The 18,342-nt window shown below is 46.6% G+C and overlaps 2 protein-coding genes across 6 annotated transcripts in view; both read right to left on the bottom strand.

The window, feature by feature from the left end:
- Parp6 (poly(ADP-ribose) polymerase family member 6) overlaps window positions 1–3,766 on the bottom strand; it is a 32,934-nt gene extending 29,168 nt beyond the window's left edge. The window contains exons 1-2 of one of the 2 annotated variants that reach the window (XM_076925486.1): window positions 3,623–3,766; window positions 2,309–2,543 (exon numbers count right to left, since the gene is read on the bottom strand). The gene's annotated coding sequence lies outside the window, so the exon portion shown is untranslated. Of the gene's footprint in view, window positions 1–2,308; window positions 2,544–3,622 lie in introns of those variants that run through there. The other variant, XM_076925485.1, reaches the window with a different exon arrangement.
- Window positions 3,767–12,574: 8,808 nt separating this feature from the next.
- The window catches only part of Celf6 (CUGBP Elav-like family member 6), a 31,297-nt gene continuing 25,529 nt past the window's right edge, over window positions 12,575–18,342 (bottom strand). Inside the window, exons 7-13 of one of the 4 annotated variants that reach the window (XM_076925489.1) lie at window positions 18,140–18,272; window positions 17,909–18,058; window positions 17,627–17,689; window positions 17,287–17,367; window positions 17,054–17,197; window positions 16,419–16,574; window positions 12,575–15,774 (exon numbers count right to left, since the gene is read on the bottom strand). In XM_076925489.1, coding sequence (XP_076781604.1) covers window positions 16,447–16,574; window positions 17,054–17,197; window positions 17,287–17,367; window positions 17,627–17,689; window positions 17,909–18,058; window positions 18,140–18,272 — 699 coding nt within the window. In that variant the 3' untranslated portion in view covers window positions 12,575–15,774; window positions 16,419–16,446. The remainder of the gene's footprint in view (window positions 15,775–16,418; window positions 16,575–17,053; window positions 17,198–17,286; window positions 17,368–17,626; window positions 17,690–17,908; window positions 18,059–18,139; window positions 18,273–18,342) is intronic. The other 3 variants (XM_076925491.1, XM_076925490.1, XM_076925492.1) reach the window with 3 other exon arrangements.

Here is an 18,342-nt window from a genome sequence, read left to right on the forward strand (position 1 = left end):
TAACTCCAGTGGATCCACCTACACACACATTTATAAAAATAAAAACAAATTTTAAAAAAAAAGTAACATTACTACAAGCCACTCTCTAAGAATCAGCTAATTTAGAGTTCTCAATGACACTAAGGATGCTCTGATACACACTGTGTGAGTTGTCATGACTAAAGCAATGCTTTGCGGTCATCTGGGAAGCTAACTTCCAGATAGCTGCAGCAGTGATCCAACAGACATTCCTCCCCACTCCTAATCCCAGAAGACCTCCTCCTATACCACTCACTCTAGTCTTAACCTCACTGAAGTCTTCACTCCCATCAAGTTAGGAAAAACACTCAGCTATGAAATTATGAAGGCTTGAACTATGGATGATGTCAAAGCAATTGTCAGCAGGCTTTTAAAGCTTTCTGCTGCGTCTCCGAATCCCGTCACAAACATACCTATGCACTGAGATCACCCGGGGAACTTTCAGCTAGCACACACCCATACCCCATAACCAATCAGTACATTTTAACAGGAATTAAGCCTATATGCTAAATCAGTTAAAAGCTCTACTTATTAGGCCAAAACTAGGAATCACTAGTCTAGCCCTTCCTGGCTCTACATATACCTCAACTTGACCCATCCCAAACTCAGGGGTGTTCTTAGTCCTTAATGTGATTCTACCAAGCCTTAGTTTTTTTTTCATCGGTGGTTCTAAGTGGAATGGTATGCCTACAGCATCAGTATCACCTGGGAATTTGTTAAAATGCCAATTCTTAACCCTTACCCCCTGAGATTTGGTGAAATCAAAAACTAAGGCTGGAACTCAATGATATTCTAATAAGCCTTAAAGTTATTATGCTGCATGATAAAAACCTTGAGAACTCTCTAAGTCATTACATCTTCCAAGAGTCTGAAATCTATTCTCCCACACCAAGGTAAACCTAGTAATTGGTCCAGGATGGGGCTGTAAAGCACACACCGAAGCAAACTCTGCACAGCCGTTCTTGAGCTGACAGTACTATTCAACTGATCAAAAAAAAATATGCAAAAGTCAATTACAACTAAAGCCCTTAGAGATGAGATAACCTCATATCTGATAATTGCTTTAAAATAGTCCTGGGGGTGCTATGAGTAATTATATGTATGAAAAAACTCATTGTAGGTCAACCAGAATTTTAGTTTTCAACTTAAAAGAATTAAGCATTACCCCAGCTCCAAATAAAATAAGTGGGAAAAGAGAAGAAATAAGTTTGGCAAAATGATGATAACTGTAAACCAAGCATGGCGGAACATGTCTTTAATCCCAGCACTCTGCAAGGTGATGGTGGTGCATGCCATTTTTTGGTTTGTTTGTTTGTTTGTTTTTTGTGCACGCCTTTAATTCTAGCACTTGGATCTCAGTGAATTCAAGGCAAGATTGGTCCACGGGGTGAATTCCAGGATGGCTAGTGCTACAAAGAGAAATCCTGTCTCAAAAAAATAAAAACAAAAATAAAACAAGACCCAGGATTTTTAAAGGCAGAGGCAAAGGATCTCTTTGGGTTCTCCACCGGTGTGGTCTACAGAACGAGTTTCAGGACAGCGAGTTCTGTGAGGAGTTGTTCTCACAGAACAAACAACGGCAACAAAAATGGTAACTGATGGAGCTAAGAAATGTGCACAAGGGTTTCCTATAAGCCTTACTTTTGGGGATATAGTTGAAATTTTCTACAATTATAACATCATTTATACAATTATAACACGCTTTCTCTAGAATGTCAACTCTAAAGTTTAATAGGAAGATTCCCTTTCTCTCTCTGCTGTTCTTCAAACACAGCAAGCAAGCATAGTCCCGAAAGACATCTTGTCTCTATTGTTCTCCCCTTTTCGAATGCCTTTTTAGATATCCACACTCTGGTCAAAGGTCACCTTGACTGCTCCATATAAAATGCCCACACTAGCATTCTCTAGCCCCTCCACATTATTTTCTCCCCCACCCTTATCTCTCACCAGATTGTAAACTCTCTCTATACATGAGTACTTTGTCTTCAGACACACCAGAAGCGGGAATCAGATTCCATTACAAATGGTTGTGAGCCACCATGTGGTTGCTGGGAATTGAACTCAGGACCTCTGGAAGAGCAGTCGGTGCTCCTAGCAAGTAAGCCCGATTGTAACTCTATAAGCAAAGCTTTTTACTGTTCCCACCGTTCTCACCCTCTATGACATCTTTACTAAATTAGTGAGTGATCCCTCAGCCAAATAGGAGATAAATATGAGAACTTAAACGCTGCTACTAAACATTGACAAAAATCACATAAAAACACTTTTTAAAAATCAAGACTTCATTCACCTTCAAGAGCAGCTGAGGTGCCAATTATGAAGTTGGGACTTGGGTTCTTTTAGATTGGAAACAGTCAAATGCTGAAGAGGAAAGCACTTCAGTCCAGCCTGGGTTGTCTTGGGGTGAGCGGTAGAATGAGGGCAGCTTAGGCTGGAAGTGGGCAGCTTAGGCTGGAAGTGCCACCTTTTTCAAGGTCTTTCACTGCAGAAGTCAAGGGAAACTGATCGTCTCTTCAGGTCTGCTGCTATTAAAATGGGGGGACGGGGGGGGGGAGGGGGGGAAGGAATCAGTTTTTCTAAGGAAAAGACAGTCATGAAATGACCAGCTTTTCAAACCAGACTGTTTTAAGTAAAACAGACTTGAATCCTCAACACCACTTGCCCTTCTCTTGAGGATGGAGAGTAGATTTAAAAGCTGGAGAGTGGGAAAAGGCAGACGGTCGATCACAGAATTCATTTAAAAAAAAAAAAAAAAAGAGGCAGAAAGATGACCTAGTTCAAAGTTTCCAGGTTACATATTTAATACTCTAACCTAGGGAGGTCACACAACTTGCATATAAATAACTTGAACATCTGATACGTCCCAATCTATCCATTTTTTTTCACGTAATAACTAAGGCAACAGTTCGGGGGGGGGGGGCAAGATCTGGAACTTTTCAAGAGAAGCTTAGATCAAAGAGAGACTATGAGAGTGTGCAGAGAAGTGTGCTGTTAAACTCAATGGTTATTTTGGGTGATGGCAGCTCGCGGTAACATGCCTGATCTATTTCTATGAGATCATGCCAACGGTAAAATATGCCTTAGGACGATTCACAAAGGTCTTTTCTCTACGTCCATGGGCACTTTTCAGAGCGACCATTTAACGTATACCTCGCCAAGAGACGCCTCTAATCTCAATGTCTACCTTCTGGGCTCGACTTCCTCCAGCTCAGTGTGCCAGGAGAGGAAAACTCCACTCCAACAGAAGTGTCAAAAGGACTAGGCTACTAAACAAAGGGCGAAGTGGGGTGCGGAGGGGCGATACCCGCGGGCCAGCGCTAACCTAGGCAACCGCGGAGGGAGAGGACGGAGATGCTCGCGAGGACACCTGCGCATGCAGGGCAGGGCCTGAGGCCTCTTCTCCAGGTGTCCCCCAAGGCCCTCAGCTCCGGCCTTCCCGGTTAAGAAGCTGTCTGCGGCTCATCGCCGCCAGCCACCCAGCCGAGCGAAGCCTGTCAGCATCCCTGACTTGGTCCCTCAGGCAGGGCGGACCTTGCCAGCCGCCCGGCCGCCCCGCCCCATCCCCGCGCCAGCCTCCCCACATGCAAGCCTAGAGAGTACTCACGGCGACCCCGGGCCGCGCGCGGCCGCCGCGGAGGGGACGAGCGGCCCGGGACGCCCCGCGGGGGCGGAGCGGCAGACCAAGGGGCGGGGACCGAGGCGGGCGGGTGAGGTCGCGCACCACACGCCTCAGCGCGCGGTCTTGGGCACGCTGGGTCACTCTGCGCATGCTCGGGCTAAGACACTGCGATCAGGTGTCCTCTTCCGACCAACCGCGGTACGCGCTGCCCCTGGGCGTGTCCCCGCCTCTGGATGCTAGCCAGGGCGCGCGTGCGCAGTAACCCACAGTTGAAGGTGTGAGGAAGCGAGAGTGGCGCCTGCGCCCTGGGTCCCGGAGGAAGCGTGACGAAGAGATGCTCCGGGCTCGCCAAAATATAATGTTTTTCTTTGTCGCCTCGTGTGGTTAGGAGGATTGCAGAACGAAGGCAATCTAGGTTGCCTATATAGAAACACTGGGGTGCCCCTTTGGTGCGCTTTGAAGACAGACAAAAATAGGAATCAAAATTTTGAAATCTGACTTGCTCCCATGCTCATTCGCTTCGGTGTACCGACCGCACCCTGGTTTTCTCATCAAACAACCTTAGGGGAGTGGGGACATAGCTCACTTGGAAGAGTGCTTGCCTAGCAACCACAAAGCCTTGGTTTCTGCACAAGGTGTGTAAATCCTGTGTGGTGCCTGTAATCTGTATTCTGTAATCTCAGCATTCAGAAAGTTGAGACACAAAAGTCAAGTTAGAAGTCTTCAGCTACATAGCCATTTCAAGGCCAGTCTGGAACATACGAAACCATCTCAGAAATTAACTAAATAAAATGTTTTAGTTGGGATGGAAGACATGGCTCAGTAGCCAAGAGCGGTGGCTGCACTTGCCAAAGGCCTAGGTTGGTTTCCCAGCACGTACAAGGCAGTTCACAATAATCTGTAACTCCAGTTCCAGGAGATCTACTACCTTCTTCTGACCATCACGGCACTACGAACCAATGCTGTGCGCACACATGGATGCAGGAAAACATACGAGCACGCGTGTGTGTGCGAGCACGCGTGTGTGTGTGTGTGTGTGTGTGTGTGTGTGTGTGTGTGTGTGTGTGCGCGTGTGCGCGCGCGTGTGCGTGTGTGTTTGAGATAGGGTCTCTCACCAAAAGTGCTGCTAATTGGATAGACTGGTTGGCCAGCAGGCCCCAGGGATTCTCCTGTCTCTTCCTCTCAAGTGCTAGGATTACAGATGGTACTACTGCACCCCACTTTTTACATGGATCTGAATTTGAGACTTTAAGTTTTCTTACAGATTTTTACTGAGTCACCACCTCAGGACCTACATCATTATAATCCCAGTTTTGTTAGTACATGTTGTGTAACACTGCCCTCTGGTCCTAGTAGTCATTACCACCTTAATCAGAGAAGCAGCGGTTGCCCCAAGTGACCCTCACAAGACTGGCTCTGTTGATGCCCCCCCCCCCATAGATGGGGGAGTGAGGAGGGCCACTGGACGCTGTCTTAGTCAGGGTTTCTATTCCTGCACAAACACCATGACCAAGAAGCAAGTTGGGAAGGAAAGGGTTTATTCAGCTTACATTTCCACATTGCTGGTCATCACCAAAGGAAGTCAGGACTGGAACTCAAGCAGGACTGGAACTCAAGCAGGTCAGGAAGCCGGAGCTGATGCAGAGGCCATGGAGGGGTGTTACTTACTGGGTTTCTTCCCCCGGCTTGCCTTTTTTTTTTTTTTTTTAAAGACTTATTTATTTCATGTATGTGAGCATGCTTTTGCTGTCTTCAGACACACCAGAACAGGGCATCAGATCCCATTACAGACGGTTGCGAGCCACCATGTGGTTGATGGGAATTGAACTCAGGACCTCTAGGAAGAGCAGTCAGTGCTCTTAACCACGGAGCCATCTCTCCAGCTCTCAGCTTGCTTTCTTATAGAACCCAAGACTACCAGCCCAGGGATGGCACCACCCAGAAAGGACCCTACCCCCTTGATCACTAATTGAGAAAATGCCTTACAGCTGGATCTCGTGGTGGCATTTTCTCAACTGAAGCTCCTTTCTCCGTGATAACTCAAGTTGACACAAAACCATCCAGTATAGACTCTAATGTAAGATTCCAGCCACTCCCTTTTGTGGCTCCGTCCCAGAACCATGCCTTCTCAGCCACAACGGACTTAAGTTTCTCTGAAATCATGAGGCAGACACACACCTTGTCTTCCATAAGCTGTCTCTGTCAAGTGTTTTGCCATAGCTGCAAGAAGAGCGATTAATACCAAGTTGAAGGAAATCACCCAGCTTTACAGACTTGAGCTTGTGGGCAGACATCCTTTTCAGCCCACGAGCTCATTATTTGGGAATTGTGTTTTCTATATCCATGCTCGAGACACGTAGCCCCGGGTATGTTTCCTGAAACTTCTGGTGCCTAAATTGCAATTGACTGAGCTGTGGAGTGGATTCCTAATCCAAGCTCTGTTCCCAGACTGTTCTGTTTTGGGATTGTGAGATTAGGCTGAGAGATTAAGAGTCTGACTGAACCTCATACCATCTATTCTGAGGGATGAGGATGGAGAAAGACAAGCTGCAGCAGTGGTGGCGCACGCCTTTAACCCCAGCACTTGGGAGGCAGAGGCAGGCGAATTTCTGAGTTCGAGGCCAGCCTGGTCTACAGAGTGAGTTCCAGGACAGCCAGAGCTATACACAGAAACCCTGTCTCGAAAAAAAAAAAAAAAAAAACCCACAAAACAAACAAACAAACAAACAAAAAGACAAGCTGCCAATGAGAATAAAAGAAGAGAGTCAGAGAAATGGGGAGTCTATTCTAAACTTCCTGGCAGCTTCCCAGCCCTTTCTGAAGACCTCTGACCTCTGACCTCTGACTTCTGACCTGGAGAGGAATGTCTATGACTCACTCTATCTATCTAGACTAGTGCTTACCCCCAGTACTCATTCTCTCCCAGTCTTTCTATTTGAAATGGGGCAGAGAGTTCCTTCCGACCCAAGGCTATTCTCTCACTCTGTCCTATATTTTACTGCATTTTGCCTTTTCAGCAACTTTTCTCCGTCCCTTACTCCTGCCCCTTTATCTAGATTCAGTTGTTCTTCTCTCCTGTTCTTTGATTTCAGCATATAAATATGATAAACTAGCTCAGCCTTTAAAATACAGTGTGTGTGTATGTGTCTCTGTGTGTGTATGTGTCTGTGTCTGTGTGTGTTTATCTGTGTGTCTGTCTGTGTGTGTCTGTGTGTGTATCTGTGTGTGTGTATCTCTGTGTGTGTGTATCTGTGTGTGTCTGTCTCTGTGTGTGTCTGTGTGTGTGTATCTGTGTGTGTCTGTGTGTGTGTGTGTCTGTGTGTGTGTGTCTGTGTGTGTGTATCTGTGTGTGTGTGTCTGTGTGTATATCTGTGTGTGTGTCTGTGTCTGTGTGTGTCTGTGTCTCTGTGTATGTCTGTGTGTGTATCTGTGTGTGTCTGTGTCTATCTGTGTGTGTGTGTCTGTGTGTGTGTATCTGTGTGTGTCTGTCTGTGTGTGTGTCTGTGTGTGTGTCTGTGTGTGTGTATCTGTGTGTTTGTCTGTGTGTATATCTGTGTGTGTGTGTCTGTGTGTGTGTCTGTGTGTGTATCTGTGTGTGTCTGTCTGTGTGTGTGTCTCTGTGTGTGTCTGTGTGTGTATCTGTGTGTGTCTGTGTCTGTGTGTATGTCTGTGTCTGTGTGTGTATCTGTGTGTGTGTGTCTGTGTCTGTGTGTGTCTGTGTGTCTCTGTGTGTGTATCTGTGTGTGTCTGTCTGTGTGTGTCTGTGTGTGTGTGTCTGTGTGTCTCTGTGTGTGTGTCTGTGTGTGTGTCTGTGTGTCTGTGTATGTGTCTGTGTGTGTGTCTGTGTCTGTGTGTGTTTAGGATTCAAGAAGGCTAGAAGAAAGTGTCAGATACCGTGGAGCTGAAGTTACAGATGGCTGTGAGCCCTGAGAAACAGAGTAGGAGACAGCATTTGTTTGAACCCTCGTCCAATCCTGCATGAGGTCAGCCGTGCTCCTTGGATTTTCTTCCCTTCCTAAGCTTTTCTGTGTCGGTCCCTGGCCCACATGATGGAGTTAGTCCTAATCCAGGGACCAGAATGGGGTATGAGAACAGCAGACTGCACACACTCAGTTAGCTGGTAGAACTGAGGTAAAATGGAAGCCATTGGTTATCCTGGCCTGGGAAGTCAGAAATCCAGTGTTAGATATGATGAACCATTTATACAGAGATATGGGTCATAGATCCATCAACAGTGGAGATTTCAGGGCTTCCTTCATTAGGAAGATGTCCGGGTGTTAGAGCATGCTGGCCTCTTCCGGAGATTTTCAACAGAAGCTGAATAATAGCACAGTTTTGCTGCCTTAGGCCATCAATCCTCACTGCCAAGACTAAAATAATTGTGCATTTTGGTAATTATGTCAGTCAAATTTTCTTTCCTAATCTTCTGTTCATTTTCGTATGTGTTTTATGCATGTATATGGATGTATGTAGGTGTATGCTTGCGAATGAGGAGGTTAATGCTGTGAAGTCTTCATCACAAAACTCTTCTGTCGGATCCAAAAGAGAAGTGACAAATGTTAACTGTGGTGCCTATTAGCACACCAAAGTGCTTGCTGGTCTCCGCTGGCCCTCTCAGGGAACTCTTCTGCCTTCCAGCTTCTCCTTGCTCTTTTCACCCACCCCTACCCTACAGTTCTCCAGCTCACAGGCTCCCCCAACTCCCCATTTCTCTTTTTCTTTCTTTCTTTCTTTCTTTTTTTTTTTTTTTTTTTTTTTTTTTTTTTTGGTTTTTTGAGACAGGGGTCTCTCTGTGTAGCCCTGGCTGTCCTGGAACTCACTCTGTAGACCAGGCTGGCCTCGAACTCAGAAATCTGCCTGCCTCTGCCTCCCAAGTGCTGGGATTAAAGGCGTGCGCCACCACCGCCCGGCCCCACTTCTCATTTCTATATAACCCTGCCATTTTGGCCATGTGCCCTCTTTTGCCTTCTCTCCTCTTGACTCTCTTTCAGTCATCCTCTTCTGATCTCTCCATCTCTCTCCTCTCATGGCCTGGTTCAGTTAGGCTAAACTGGTCACGTTTAGTCTATTTTCCCTCCCTGCTCTAGACTCTTCCAGATGCCTCTGGCTTTGCTCTCCCTCACATCTATCTAAAAACCTTCTCCTCAACCACACCTCGGAGTGGTCACGCCCGCATGTCCTTCCTCTTCCACCTTATTCATCAAGGTAGCATCTCTCCATCAAACTCAAAGCTCGACAGAGTAGCCAGTCCCCCCAGGCAGCTTGCTCTGAAGATCCCATCCCCTCTCCATCCCTCTGAGGCTGGAATAGCAGTCCACTTCCTGGCTTTTTAGGGTAGGTTCCGGGGCTCTTCATCCTTGTGCATCAAGCACTGTAAACACTGAGCCCTCTCCCCAGCCCTCTTCCCTCCAATATAAAGTGAATGAGAACAAAAGGACGGAAGTGGGAAATCCAGGAAATAATGGACTTTAGGGCTTAGGAGTTTCCAGGGAAAAAAAAGGACAGAATCCTGATTGTCCAGGGCACACTTAACTACTTCTTTCCTCTTTCAAATTAAGATGTACTTGGCCTGGAGCAGAATGTTAGGGGTCTGTTGCTAGTCCTTCCATCCTTTACAATGCATTGGCACAAACTTCATGCACCTTCTTGGATGCCATAAGTGACCTCTTTCTCACTCGGTGGAGTAACATCCTGCCTATGGCAAGTAGCTTCCCTGCTTCTTCATCTTTATAGACGTGCATGCCGGTCTTCCCAACACCCAGGGAGCAAATGACTGCACTTGAGAAGTGCCTGGGAGTTGCTTTGTGGGGTACCGGTGAAAAATAAGAGTTGAGGAAGGGGTGTAGATGAATAGACCCCTTTTGAAATCCCGCTGGTGAACTATTCCAAGATGCAGCTTCTCCTTGCAAATACCACATGCTTAGAAACAAACCTGGCACTGTCCTGTGACTTACCCTTTCTTCCCAGCTTATGTAAAGCAGTTGTCAGCACAATGCTAAATCACCTTTCAACTTGAGTTAAAATACAGAGATGTAATCAAAGTCCTCATCTTAACACAGGGGCCCAATGATGGGTATTAATCTAGCCTGGATGGATAGCTTTCTGTTGGGGCTCAGAGCCAAAGTAGCTATGTCAGGGCATCTGTTGACTACTTACCTGGAAGATGAGGCTCCTTCCTCAGGCTTTCTTTATGAGTCCCTGAATTTTCTGCTAAGCACCAAAGGCATCTATTGGAAAATGCTAGGCTCGGTTTTCAGCCTATCGTGATTAGCTAGTTAAGTAAAGTCTATAGAGATGTGACCAAGTATGTGCCAATTGTCAACCCAAAGGAGGGCAGAAGAGAAATCTGGAAGCACAGATCCAAGCTACAGGCTGGGAGCCAGATACCTACCCTGCTCTGGTTCTGAGCTTGTTAAGACCAAAGAACATCAGGCTGTGTGATATACAAATATTCTGATCATGGGGGAGGCCCAGAGGCCACAAGCAGACTATTGAGTTCCTATTTAGGAACTTCTGCCTCCTCATTCTCTGGCTCACTCTGTCTTTACTTGTGTCTAACTTGTTTCTCTCTCTCTCTCTCTCTCTCTCTCTCTCTCTCTCTCTCTCTCTTTCTCTCTCTCTCTCTCTCTCTCTCTCTCTTTCTCTCTGCAACCAGTCTCTAAAACTGTCCCAGTGAAACTGCTCCTGCCCCCTCTCTGGACTGCCCCTCAAATAACTTCCCTTTTTCTCTCTCATGAGAGTTGGGCAGATCCTATTCTGTCAATTCTTTCTCTGATTCATCACTTTGTCTGCCACTCAGTTACATCGCTTGCTTTCTTCAGCAAACTAACTTTAGCTTCATTGTTTGGGAATAAAGACATACTAAGAGTATGTAGTATGTCTGTATTCCAGCCAGAGGATTAAAGATGTGTGCTAAGGGCACCACACCACAACTAGAAACAAAGTTTTTCAGTAAATTTCACAATCTCAGGGTTCGAAGTGTGATCAAATATCCTGCAACACTGCTGCATTGAGGTAGGGGGTGAGCCTCCAGATACCATCAGAGCACAAAGCAGCACAGCCAGGGCCATTTCTAATGTCATAGGTCACCATACTTGTCTCAAACCAAATGGCTTTTTCTCTCTGCATTCAGGATACCTGAGTTGCATCTAGGGAAAAATAGTGTTATTGAAGGCTGAAGACTCTTCTCACAGTCTCTGAACTATTTGGGTTTCAAAGGCTTCCAGATCCAGCCTTAGCTGGCAGGGCCTCCTCAGTAGTCTTTTGTTGATGTAGCTCCTATGTTAAACCTGGCTGGAGAGGTAGGCATGCAGGAAGCTGTAGACTGACGACCAGATGAGTACTTGTGTGGTTGCCTCAGTCTGGCACAGGTATCTTCTTCAAGCTGACACCTAGGTGTCAGCACCACTGAGGATTTTGGTTATCTGGTGAAGGCCAAGGTTGCTGGATTGGGATCATCCAAGATGGAATGGGAGCTGCCTCTGCAGCATGGTAGGAGGACTGTCATAGAAACCGTGAAGCTGGAGTAGAAGAATGTTCATAGTGTGACCTATTATTACGGTCAGGTCACTGTCAACTTGACACAATCTAGAATCTCATGGTAGAAAATGAGTCTTAATGAGGACTTGTCTACATAATTGAATAGGGCTGTGAGCATGTTTGTGAAGGGTTCTTGATATAGGAAGCAGCCCACCATGGGTCTTTCTTTGTACTAGTCCCTAGGCAGAGGGTCCTGAACTGTGTAAAAGTGGAAAAATCGAGCTGAAAAAAATCAATCAAGCCATCGAGCAGGTTTGTACTCATTTCTCTGTGCTCTAGGATGGGATGTAATGTGACTAGATGTCTGACGTTTCTGTTCGACTCTCCCACCATGATGGACTATATCCTGGAATTGTAAGAGTGTCCCTATCTCTCTGCTAAGTTGCTTTCTGTCAAGGTGTTTTATCAGAGCAACAGAAATAAACCTAGAACAATTGCTAAGGGGTATAATTTCTTGAGGGCCAGATCAAGACTCAAAAGAAGAGCACTCAGCAAATTTATAGAAACTATGGTAGTTACTGACCTACAGAAACCTCAGGAATCAGTTAATCTTCCCAGCTGGCGAATGGACCTGTGGGTGCTAAATTACTAAGACAATCAATCCTTAGATCCAAATTCGTGAAAAACTGGGTGAGAGATGCTTCCATCCTATCTTCTCAGAGAGGTCCACAAAAGGGCAATGAAAGGGATAGTTCCCAATGGAAAGGATCTAGAGCAGTCATCCCGGTATCCAGGAGGAAGTGCTGTAGATAAGTCTTTTGTCTTATTCCAAATGGAAGAATGGAAGAGTTTTGAAAAAAAGGTATATATATATATATATATATATATATATATATATATATATATATATGGTTTAATCTTCATCTACTATTTTATATTGGTTATGCAGGAGTGGATAAATCACCATTTTGGGCACAGGGCACATACCGTAAAAATCTTAAGAATACATCTAGACCTAATCAAGAATCACACATCATAAGAAACCAGGACTGGGTAAAACAATTGTGTTTGTAACTGCTTTGTCTCTCATCAGAAAGTAAACGTTGCATGCTTTGGTTGGGCCTGGGATTGTTCCGCTGTTAGGCAGTCACAGTTTGGGAATTGTATGTTTGTTCATAGAAGTTTAAGTGGATGCAACAGAAGGTAAAATGTGCTGGATGGGTTATCTGCTGTTTATTTTTCCCTTTGGTAAACTGTTATTCCCTCTTCCTTCTAGACCTGGAAAAAGTAGCCCAGTTTTCCGTTTTAGACCTATGCACAAGCTCAAGGCTGAGAAAAGTCTTCCCTAGGGATTTAGAACTAGAAGTAGTGAGATCAACTATAAAAGGAAACCGAGTCAAGAGGTAGAGACATCATTTAAATCCCTAGACCCAGAGATGCCTGGAGGCAAGTATATCCTTTGACCTACTGTAAGCTATTTAATTTCCTAAAGACTAAAAGGTGTTTCTGTTAAGTTTTTGATACTTGCAACAGAAAGGGGGCCAAAACTATTACAAACACATACAAACAGACGTGACACCAGGCTGCTCAAACTTAGACAGTCTACAAATCTTCCATTACCTTACCAAGGGTCAGTAAACTTGTCTAAGGGACCAGATAAATGTTTTAAGCTTTGTAAGCCACATAGAGCTTTGTCTTGATATTTTGTTTTGACAACCCTTTAAAACATACATAAACAGGACTGGAGATATGGCTCAGTGGTTAAGAATGCACACTGCTCTTGCAGAGGGCCAAGTTCAGGGTGCAGCACCTTCAGCTGACAGCTGACAAACATCTGTACCTCCAGTGCCCTCTTCTGACCTCTGTGAGCACCTGCACTCATGAGCACTTCCCCACAAAGAGACAGGTACATATACTTACAGTTTAAAAGAAAATTATCAAAATCCTTGAAAAAATTTTAAAAATTATTCTTTAAAAAATCATTCTTCATTTGTAGGTCATACAAAAACATGTCACAGGCCAGGTTCGGCTGAGAGACCATAGTTGGCCAACCCTTGCTTTAGATCACACCAACCCCTGCAGCTTGGGAATCTTGTGTCTGCCAGACCTTTGCTCATGCCTTACAGCATGAAATTTGATTGTTTCAAATGCCTTGACATGAGTCTGAGTTAAGGTTCAGAGTAGATTTAGAAATAGTAAGAGAGTCTTATCTATAACATAATAGAATCTGAAATTCATGATTATTTCTTGGTCATACATAATTTTTCAAATGGTGCTCAAAGACTTTGTTTGAATATCCCAGGTCACCCTGGGTGACTCTTCACCTTAATCTTTACGGAGACTTTCATGGATCTCTCCTAACATTTGAGCCTGAGTTAGGTATTTTTCTTGCTGGTATAGACCATATGTGTCCCTTCCTGCATGCACCTTAATATTGCATAACTCCTGGTACTTGATAGTTAGTTACCCGAGTACCTGAGGTTTGTTTCTGTTTGTGATGGTATGTGTAAACATACACACAGAGTACCATGTCAGCTGTCATTCCTCAGGTGTCACCACCTAGCTCTTTTGTCCTCAAACTCAACTCACCAATCAGGTTGAAATGGCTGGCCAGTGAGACTCAGAGATTCACTAATCTCTGTTGCCCCAGTGCTGAGATTACAATTGCATGCCTGGTTTTTTTTGTTTTGTTGTTTTTGGTTTGTTGGGTTTTTTGTTTGTTTGGTTAGTTGGTTGGTTGCTTAGTTTTGTTTTTTAATGTGGGTTGTAAGAAATTGATCTCAGCGTCCTTGTGCTTGCAAGGTAAACACATACATAGAGACTGACTGAGCATGTCTCTAGGCCCATGAATCTGTTTGATTGAATGGACAGATGCTGCATATCTCCACCTGTACCTGAGGTACTCCATCTATGGGTTAACACCGAGTTGGTGTGTATGTGCCTTGCCACCAGTTCCTCTCCCGGTGACAATTATTTGTGGATGTAAACCACACCATGCCTGGTAATGTTACTGACAAATCTAGTTTTTAGTCTCATTACTTCCAAACACTGGTCAAAGACAAGGGACAGGTCGGAACACATTTTCTTAGAAGTGGCCTGGAAGGAATTATACTCTCTCCCACCCATGTCTTTCACTGTGATATCGGATGACAGGTCTCCGGTGTTGGAGCACAGTATCTCCCACTCTGTGGGGCCTCAAACTAGGTAGACCCAGGACTTCAGAATGGGAATGTAAATTATTCCCACGAGCCCAGGAAAGGCTGACCAAGGCAAGGTGAATTGTGGTGTTTTAAGCTGAATCTTTTGCCCATCTCACAGAAGCAGGCAGGAAACACCACCGTTGATCAGTTTTATATGGAACCCACTGTACACAACAGACAGACAAGGACAGACAGAAAGAGCACACACCACTTCTAAACTGAACACTGCTCACCATCTAAAAGCACCTTGGGTAAGCACATGTGAGACACGCTTGCATAGGAAAGATGTACGTTTTAAAGGAATGAATTAGTATTTTGGCAAAACATCTACTTCCCTCCCAGGTCCTGGTTAAAGAGGGACCTCTAATTCTGAAGCTTCTACATAGTGAAAAGGATCCCTTCTCAGAGGCAGTATTTACAGCAGCAAGCCTTCCACATCTGTTATCACAGCCTTCTACATATATCTTGAGTCTACTTTACAAGTGGGCAAACTTAGACTAAGAGACAGAAGGTGGCCTGGAGCAAGGGGACACTGGGGTAGTTGTGAGGGGAGGGGAAACAGGAGGTGTCTCAGCTCAGCCAAAGGCAAGGCCTTGGTCTACCTGGACTGGGAAGTAAAAGGCTCTCTCTCTCTCTCTCTCTCTCTCTCTCTCTCTCTCTCTCTCTCTTCCTCTTTCTCTCTCTCTCTCTCTTCCTGGGGAGGCTGTGGCTCCACAGGAAAGCGGGTCAGGAAGGAAAGGCAGGTTCCCACTTCTGATGGCTGGGAGCCTCCTAGGGTAGCAAAGACCAAAGCAGGCCTGAGCTCCTCCTGAGGCCTCTTCAGGGATGCAATCTGCGTTTGGGGATGGTGGGTTCACTGCTTCTGTGACCCTCTTGTTGCTTGAATATGAGCCTAGACTTCACATCCTTTATCATATTCTTAAAGGGTGGGGTCAGGGAGTACTTTAAGAAGGAATGAGACACAGGACAATCTTTCCACAGCCTCCTCTGCCTAGGCTGGGGCTATCAAGGGTCTCCTTCACCCTGTCTCCTGGGGATATTTAAAGGCAGCTTTTATGAGACTCTATACTGTCTTTTTTTTTTTTTTCTTGTCTCCTGTTTTTTTCTTTGTTTTAATTTATATAGATATATATATATTCTTAAAAAAAGCAATAGTCCTTTGGTCCCTAAACACTAAGGAATGATATGATTTTGAACGAAGTAAGTCTGGGCTTCCCTTGCTGAGAAGCCCTTGGCACCCCCGAGGCCCTCTGCTGCTTCCCTTAGATCAGTCGATCCTCAGCCAGCACTGGTTGCCTTGCCAGCCTGAGCGCTCCATGGAACAACCCATGAGATGAGTGGCCTGAGCCCCAGGCGCCAGCCCTGGGTCCGATCCACAGCCGTCTGCCGCCACTCCTTCCGGAAGGGCCGCTCCAGCATTTCTGTGCTTTTCCGTTTCCTTTCTTCATTCTTCAGTTTCTGTTGTTGGGTATTAATTCATAAGGAAACAGGAGGGAGAAGGCTAATGTCACCTCAGAGGGTCAGGCAAGAGCGGCTCTACCCCCTACCCCCTGACCCCCACCCTACCCTTCCCCGCCATGATGTCTCTGCTAACTGTCAGGCCTTCCATTCTGAGCACCATCCTGGCCACAGACGCCAGCCCTTGCCTAGATCCTAGGCAGATCATTGTTGCCAGTGCCCTACAGAGTGTTCTGGAGGCTTGAGCAAGCTTAGGCCAAGTGGGCCTGCAAGGACAGCACATCTCTCCGGGTTGCAGGACCTGGACTTTGTCACCTCACAGCTGTAGGTCTAGCTCTTGAGGACCGCTGCTTCTCTCCCTCATCTCCTCACTAGCTGGTCTCTTCTTCATTCAAACAGCAGCTGTTGCTGGACTAGAATGGGCTAAATTTTCCTAGAAACCATCTCTCCAAGACTGTGGAAACGTCAGGGTTGTCTAATTCATCTTAAACTCTGGGTTGAAAGAATCTCGGTCTCTGTTGCCCTTGACCCTGGCTCTTCTTTATTTCTGGCTTTCTCAGAGGGCAGTATTCCGATGTCATAAAGTTGGCAGGGACTTGTGACCTGGGACCCACTCGCCTAACTAACACCCATCAAGAACTCACCTGTCTTTGACTGGTCAGCGAGCTCAGATCAGTAAGGCCTGTTGGCATCCTTAGGTCTCTTTAGCTGGACCTTGAGCCTCTTCATGCCAATTTGAAAGCCATTCATGGCCTGGATGGCAGTCTGGGCACTGGTTGGATTGTCAAAACTAACAAATCCTGGAGGGTGTAGGCACACAGGTTACCCGGGAATCCGGCTTGCCAGACTCTCTATTTCTAGTCCCCAGGCTAGGGCCATCGCATGTGTAACTTTTCATTGCTTAAATATGTATTAGTACATAGTTTATCAGAGGCTAATCATTCCTAAAGGTGTGATTCCCTGAAATCTGGAGTGGGGAAGGGATGATGAGTTGGTCAAACTATTTCTCTGGTTTGGATCCACTGCTTTCTTTGCTCCAGTCCTCCCATTCTAGCCTCAGAACTGCAGCTGGGGGCTGGAGGCATCTCTTGATTCCAAACCCAGACTCTACCTGTTTTGGACAAACTCCAAAAGCCTTCCTGATCTCTCACCCTCTAGTTACCTGGGTGATCTGAAATAAGGCTTGCTTTGCCCATACTTTGTCCCACAGCATTCAGTCTCTGGAAGCCTTATGTACGGTTCCTAGGGGATCCTGAGGCACAGGGATGGATGAGCTCACCAAAACACTTGCTCTGATTGGTGGCACGGTCCACAAAGACTTTGGCAGAGACAACAGCTCCGAAGGGCAGGAATGTCTGTATGAGTTCTGCATCCCCAAACTCCTGAGGCAGGTGATAGATGAAAAGGTTACAGCCTTCAGGGCCTGTGGAAACAGCAGCAGGCTTGTTTAGGAGAGGGACCTTGAGGACTACCCCTCCAAATAACCCTGATCTCCAGCTTTCAGTCCCTCACCTTCTCTTTGTTGCTGAGGCAGAGCTGAAGGCTGCTGGGGAAAAGCTGTGCTCACTGGGGCATAGGCCGAGGGGTAGGCTGCTGGAGACAGAGGTGGGAGTAGGCAGTGACCCTCCCAGGAGCCATTTCCCCAACAGATCCCCATCTGCCTGGCCAGCTCTGACCTATTGAACCCAGTTCACCATAACCCAAGACGGGTTGCTGGGGCTGGGGCTGAATAGGCCGGAAGGGTTGACTCCTTGGAACAGAGCCTAACCGTCCCATAAATCTCCCTACATCTTTCCAAGGCCCTTTAACGCCCAACACCCACGCCCCCGGGCCGGGCAGTGCCAAATGAAACCTGCATAGTGATGTATCCCAGCGTAGGCCTGCTGCAGGGGGTCAGCCACACCGGGGCTCTGGGCTGGAGAGAGAGGGGACCCAAGGCCCACGATGAACGCAGGTGGACAGGGGCCAGGGGAGACACCCTGAGTGGGAGTGTGGGAGGTGGAGGACCACTATGAAAGGCAGCTGGGAAGATGGAATCTTTCCCCACCCCATCCCCCAAGCAGGTCCTCACTGGAAAGCCTCTCTTCCCACTCCAATTCCAGGTGGGTTGGGTCAGTAGAGTATGGTGACCCACCTGGGTAAGGGGAAAGCCCGTTGTTATAGAGCGTGTCGGAGCCTGACTGTCCATTGGTCTGGGGGTTCAAGGAGCCGAATCCATTGACCCCTAAGGGCGCTGGAAGGCCAGGGAGTGCACCAGGGCCGTTGCCACCAGGCGATGCATTCGCTGTAGGTGAATGTGAGAGATTCAGGAAGTGGCACTTTATTAGTTATCCCAACCATGGTTCTAGTCTCTTGAGTCTCTTACCTGCCGCAGGCAACAGAGGTGCAGCCACCAAGCTGAAGGCCGCCACGTGCTGCATCTGGGCGGCCACCGCGGCCACCTGGCCTAACCCGGGACCCTGCGCTGCCGCCAGCAACGCTGCCTGGTGCTGCAGGATCTTGAGGAAGGAAGGAGGGTGTGTGTAGAGGTCTCAGAGGCTAGCAACTGCCAATGTGTCCTACCTTCCC

Source organism: Arvicanthis niloticus, chromosome 26 (genome assembly GCF_011762505.2).
Source record: "Arvicanthis niloticus isolate mArvNil1 chromosome 26, mArvNil1.pat.X, whole genome shotgun sequence".
Classification (NCBI taxonomy): domain Eukaryota; kingdom Metazoa; phylum Chordata; class Mammalia; order Rodentia; family Muridae; genus Arvicanthis; species Arvicanthis niloticus.